This window comes from Delphinus delphis, chromosome 19, assembly GCF_949987515.2.
Source record: "Delphinus delphis chromosome 19, mDelDel1.2, whole genome shotgun sequence".
Classification (NCBI taxonomy): domain Eukaryota; kingdom Metazoa; phylum Chordata; class Mammalia; order Artiodactyla; family Delphinidae; genus Delphinus; species Delphinus delphis.
Window position 1 is genome coordinate 24,114,596 of NC_082701.1, and position 5,196 is coordinate 24,119,791.

Below are 5,196 nucleotides of genomic sequence, written 5' to 3' on the forward strand. Positions count from 1 at the left end.
GGCCGGCAGGGGAGGAGTTAACTCTGGAGGTACCGGCTGGGCTCACAGTACCTGCCGCCGCCGCCGCCGCCGCCGCAGCCGGTGGGAGGGACGAGGAAGCGGGAGCCGCCTGGGCGCCAGAAGCGCTCCAGTCTGGCGGGGCGCTGCGCGGGTAGCGGCGGCGGGTCTCGGCGCGGCCAGGGGCGTCCGCCAGGGGGCGCGCCGCGACGGGGCGGGAGGGGCCGTCTGGTCTGGGGAATTAGCACAGGGACGAGCGCGCGCGCGGGTCCCCAACACATCTGGGCGAGAGCGGCGCCGCTGGAACCGAGGGGGCATATCTGGAGCGGCGGAGCCACCGCGCAGCTGGGGCCCTTCGAGGCGCTCGGGGCACCCATCTGGGACCTCGAGAGGGGGCCGTGCCGCGCACAGCTGGACCAGGGGAGGGGGGCGGCGGCTGCACAGCTGGACCGAAGGGGGCGGGGTCGGTCCTGGGCGGCTGGCAGAGCGAAGGGCCGCGAGTGGCCTGGGACTGGAGCATGGGACGGCGCGCCTGAAAGAGCAAGGGGTGAGGAAGGGCCTGGTACCCTGAGGGGGAAAGACGAGAGAAAGGGGCACGAGAGCAAAGGAGGAAGATGCAACTGACTCGCTGCTGCTTCGTGTTCCTAGTGCAGGGCAGCCTCTATCTGGTGAGTGGTCCGCGGGGAGCGGCGCGGAGGGGCGGGGGCCGGGAGGATTGGGGGAGAGCGCGGGAAGCTTCCAAGCCCGAAAACTTTCTCCCTTCCCCTCAGCATCCCGGGGATGGAGCGGAAGCCTGGAGGCTGGGGGAGAGGGCGGGGCCGAGGCCAGAGACTGGACAGTAAGGGTTAATAGGGGCGGGGAGAGGGTGCTGGGCTGGCCCACCCACTCGGCCTCTGGTGGCGGGAGGTGCGACGGGCACGAGGGAAAATGCCCGCAGCCGTCGCCAAGGGTTACTCGACCCCTTCCCGGGCCCCGGGCCGTGCGGAAGGGTGGTGGGGGATGGCTGTGGAGCTGATTACCTGCCAGAGTCATCAGAGCTGTGGGGCTCTTCCCTGACCTAGGGGCCCCGCGCTCTGGGTCCATCAGCGTACGAGCCAGTACAGGCGCGGGGCGGCCCCCGCGTCCCTCGCTGCCGCCTTCCCTCCCGCTCCCTCCCTCCCCGCCTGTTGTTTTCCTCTTCTCTCCCGGCTGCGCGCAGCCGGAGCCCCACAGGACCTGGGCAGGCGGCTCCCGCCCCGGGCTCTCGCGGCAGCTGAGCGGAGCGCCCAGAGCCCGCTCCCCGAGCGCTCGCTCGCTCCTCCCTGGCGGCCCAGGACGCGCGGAATCGACCCCAGACCCCAGCCCAGGGCTCAGCTCCCCTCCGACCCACCAATTGGGTCGGGTGGCCAACCGCCACCCACCAATCCCGTCTTGGAGAAGCCTCAGCCCCACACCTGGGTCTGCCCTTCTCCTCAAAACAATAATTATCTTTGCCACCGTGTGGAAGAAGCCCTCCCTTATCACATCCCCACCCGGGGCCCTTCTCCCCATCCTCCAGCCATTCAGCTGTGACCCCCGGCGGCCGAGTACACACAGGTCTGCCGCCTTGAGCCCAGCCCTCAGAGCTTCCCCTCCTACTGTCCCTCCGCCCCACCCTTGGGTCCTGGCAGGCAGGGCCACCGCACACAGCCCCAGGCATGGCCAGGGCCAGAAAAGAGACCACAAACCCCTTTGGAGCCCTCCAGACCTCAGGCATCCCCCACCCTCATCCCAGGGTCACCAGCAAATCCAGATGCTGCCCAGCTGTGAGCTGGTGCCCCGGTGCTCATAACGAGATACGTAAGGTAAGTACTCTCTTCAGAAGCTGAGCAAACCCACACCAGACAGCTGTCCTCAGGAAACCCGGTTCACTCCCTGATGCCCTCCTGAGCTGTCCTGTGTTTGAGCTCGTCAGGCTGTCCTGCTGGCCTTCCCCACAGCTCCTTCAGGAAGCCTCCCCAGATGTTGCCTGTCAATAGAGCTGATGCAGCAGAGGCCAGCCAGGCCTCCGCAGTTTACAGGAGATCCTGGGTGGGGATGGGGCTTGGATGAAATCCCAGTAGAAGGACCCATCTGGCTTGTGCGCCCGGGAGTGCAGTGGCTTGGGAGGTCTGACTCTGTGTGACAGCCTTGTAGTGATGTAACCTGTGAGTCTGGTGTCCCCATCTGTGAAGTGGGAATAATAAGAACTCCTACCTCCTAGTATAAGTAATGTCCTGGCAAGTTATCACCAGTGGTCCCCGGAGGAGAGTGTGGCCCTCCTGGGTATGGAACTCACCCCAGGTCTCCCTCAAATCCTCCTGCCAAAACCTAAACTGCATGTGTACTTGAGAGAGAATTTTGCTGGGTTCTGTTTTCTTTTCCATCATCTGTTGGTTCTCTTCGCCTCTGAAGGTAGAAACTACCCCAGGATAGGGGTGGTGTCTCATCCAACAGACTAGAAAGTCCCCAAAGGCAAGGGCTGTTCCTCCCCTGTCAAACTAGGGGCTCTCTCAGCATAGAGATGGAGCTCTCCTATCTGACTTGGGGCTTTTTGAGGGCAGAGACTGTACCTCCCCCATCAGCCTGGGAATTTCACAGAGTGGGAGACTCTACCTCTCCTATAAGAAAGGGGTGCTCTGTCATCACAGCTTCTTCTATCAGATGAAGGCTCTCCCAACATCGGGAGCTGGGCCTCCCCCATTAGACTTGGGGCTCCCTAGGAGCTGGGGCCATGTACCTCTGCTGCCGTGGTCTACTGGAGAGAATTCTCCACCATCCTTCCAAGACTTTGAACAGTGACCAGAGGCAGGACAGTGGGGAGAGGAGCTAGGGGTGACCTGAGTGTCAGAACATGAGAGGGAACCACGACACAGGCCAGAGTGCATACCCAGCCCCCAGAGTAGGTGGGCAATGTGCAGGGCCCCCTCAGCCCCAAGTCAGAGTGGAAGGGAGGGCAGAGCGATGATGCCGGTGGTGGGAGGCAGTGAACCAGAATTCCTGGGTCTTCTGGGGACCCAGGTGCTCATTCTCCTCCCAACTCCCTCCACAGGTCATCTGTGGCCAGGATGATGGTCCCCCTGGCTCAGAGGACCCTGAGCATGACGACCCTGAGAGCCAGCCCCGGCCCCGGATGCCTCGAAAGCGGGGCCACATGTCACCTAAGTCCCGCCCCATGGCCAGCTCTACTCTCCTAGGCCTGCTGGTTCCACCTGGGGAGGCATGGGGGGTCCTCGGGCAGCCCCCCAGTCGCCCGAACCACAGCCCCCCACCGTCGGCCAGAGTGAAGAAGATCTTTGGCTGGGGTGACTTCTACTCCAACATCAAGACGGTAGCCCTGAACCTGCTCGTCACGGGGAAGATCGTGGACCACGGCAATGGGACCTTCAGCGTCCACTTCCGACACAATGCCACGGGCCAGGGCAACATCTCCATCAGCCTCGTGCCCCCCAGTAAAGCTGTAGAGTTCCACCAGGAGCAGCAGATCTTCATTGAAGCCAAGGCCTCCAAAATCTTCAACTGCCGGATGGAGTGGGAGAAGGTGGAACGGGGCCGCCGGATCTCGCTCTGCACCCACGACCCAGCCAAGACCTGCTCCCGAGACCACGCTCAGAGCTCAGCCACCTGGAGCTGCTCCCAGCCCTTCAAAGTCGTCTGCGTCTACATCGCCTTCTACAGCACAGACTACAGGCTAGTCCAGAAGGTGTGCCCGGATTACAACTACCACAGCGATACTCCCTACTACCCCTCCGGGTGACCCTGGGCAGGCCACAGAGGCCAGGCCAGGACTGGAAGGACAGGCCTGCCCACACAGGAAGCCATCTGTCTGGATACTGGGCAGGGAGAGGAAGGGGCCTCAGGCGGGGAGCGCGGGGGTGGAGAGGGCGCCAGGGCCAAGCCTCAGGTGGCGGGGAAGGGGGCGCAGGTGCTGGCCCCAACCTGAGGCTGTGGAGCAACCAGGACACAGGAGCGCTGGCCGAGGAGTGGCTTCTCTGGGCGGCCTCCCAGGGCTTCCCCACGGAGCAATAGAGAGATGCTGGGTCCAGGAGGTCCCTGGAGCAAGCAGACCAATAAAGTCATGGAGGGGAGCCCAAGACCTTGGCTCCCTCCCTGCCATCCTGCGGAAGAACACAGCAAGGAGAGGGCTATTTCATCGGTGACGACAGCACGCGGGCACTGAAGGATGGCGGAGCTGGGGCTTCCTGGGAGCCAGCACCGGAACTCTCCAGCCCCACCCAGTGGGCCGACCTGAGCCCTCATCCTGGACTGTGGCTTGAGGCTGAAGTGGTGACCTGTGGAGTCTTCGATGTCTTGACAAAGAGACCATCTGCCCCCAGCCAGGCCACCCCTTCCCAAAATTCCCTCTCTTGCCATTGCTCCCCACCCCCACCCTTGTGCTGAAGGGGACCCTCGTCCTTAAGCTGAGACAGGGGGCGATCGTAATTCTCGCAGCACCAAGACCACACGTGGAAGCCCACCCGTGAGCCACGTGCATCCCACTCCTTGCTGGCTCCTCGGGGAATGACCTTATCCAGAGAGTGAGCCTTCCATAGCCAGCCTTGCCCATCAGCCCAGGTCTTGCCAGGACAGAGATGCTGCCTCCCCTGTGGCCCATGGGACCATCTGCAGCTCGGGGCAGGGTGAGGCCACACCGCGGCGGGTGTGCTGGGCCTGTCCCGTAGTGTCTGTCTGTGGGGGTGGGGAGGGGGGAGGTTTTGTGAAATCATCAGTTTGTTGACTTCTGTGTGCAGACTCTCGTTCTCAGATCAAGGAATAAAGCTTTCCTGGGCACTGGACTCTGAGTTATTGGGGAGGGGTATGGGAGCGGGGGTGGGGAGGGCCACAGGCACCCTGTGGTCCGGCCAGAGTTTCTCAGATGGCAACAGGACATTTTCTGGAGTCCAGAGCTGCAGGGCTCCAACAGCTACTGGAGCTGATGCTCCAGGGCTTCCCTCTCCACCCCCTTTCCAGCCACGAAAGCTGGGCCGGTGTTGTGCTGGGGCTGGTAGGGGGTGAGGGTGGCATCTGCGAAGTAGCTGGGGAGGAAGAGGTAGTAGGTGGGATGGGCCACATAAGGTGTTCCCTGTCACCTTCCTGGATATCCGTCTGATGGGCCCACTGGGGTCCCAACACTCTTGTCAGTATTTTGCTCTGTGGCCTTGGGCAAGTCCATTGTCCTCTCTGGTTCTCTTTTCATTTTTT

The 5,196-nt window shown here is 62.9% G+C and overlaps 1 protein-coding gene across 1 annotated transcript; it reads left to right on the plus strand.

Moving 5' to 3' along the window:
- Positions 1–461: 461 nt before the first annotated feature.
- Positions 462–4,772, plus strand: NXPH3 (neurexophilin 3). The gene is made up of 2 exons (XM_059998729.1): positions 462–665; positions 3,047–4,772. The coding sequence occupies exons 1-2, from the start codon at positions 612–614 to the stop codon at positions 3,749–3,751; spliced, it is 759 nt and encodes a 252-aa protein (XP_059854712.1). The 5' UTR covers positions 462–611; the 3' UTR covers positions 3,752–4,772.
- The last annotated feature ends 424 nt before the right edge of the window (positions 4,773–5,196 follow it).

Coding starts and splice junctions, on each gene's coding strand:
- NXPH3 (XM_059998729.1), top strand. CDS start 612: ATGCAACTGACTCGCTGCTGCTTCGTGTTCCTAGTGCAGGGCAGCCTC. Junction 666..3,046: donor TGCAGGGCAGCCTCTATCTG/GTGAGTGGTCCG, acceptor CTCCCTCCACAG/GTCATCTGTGGCCAGGATGA.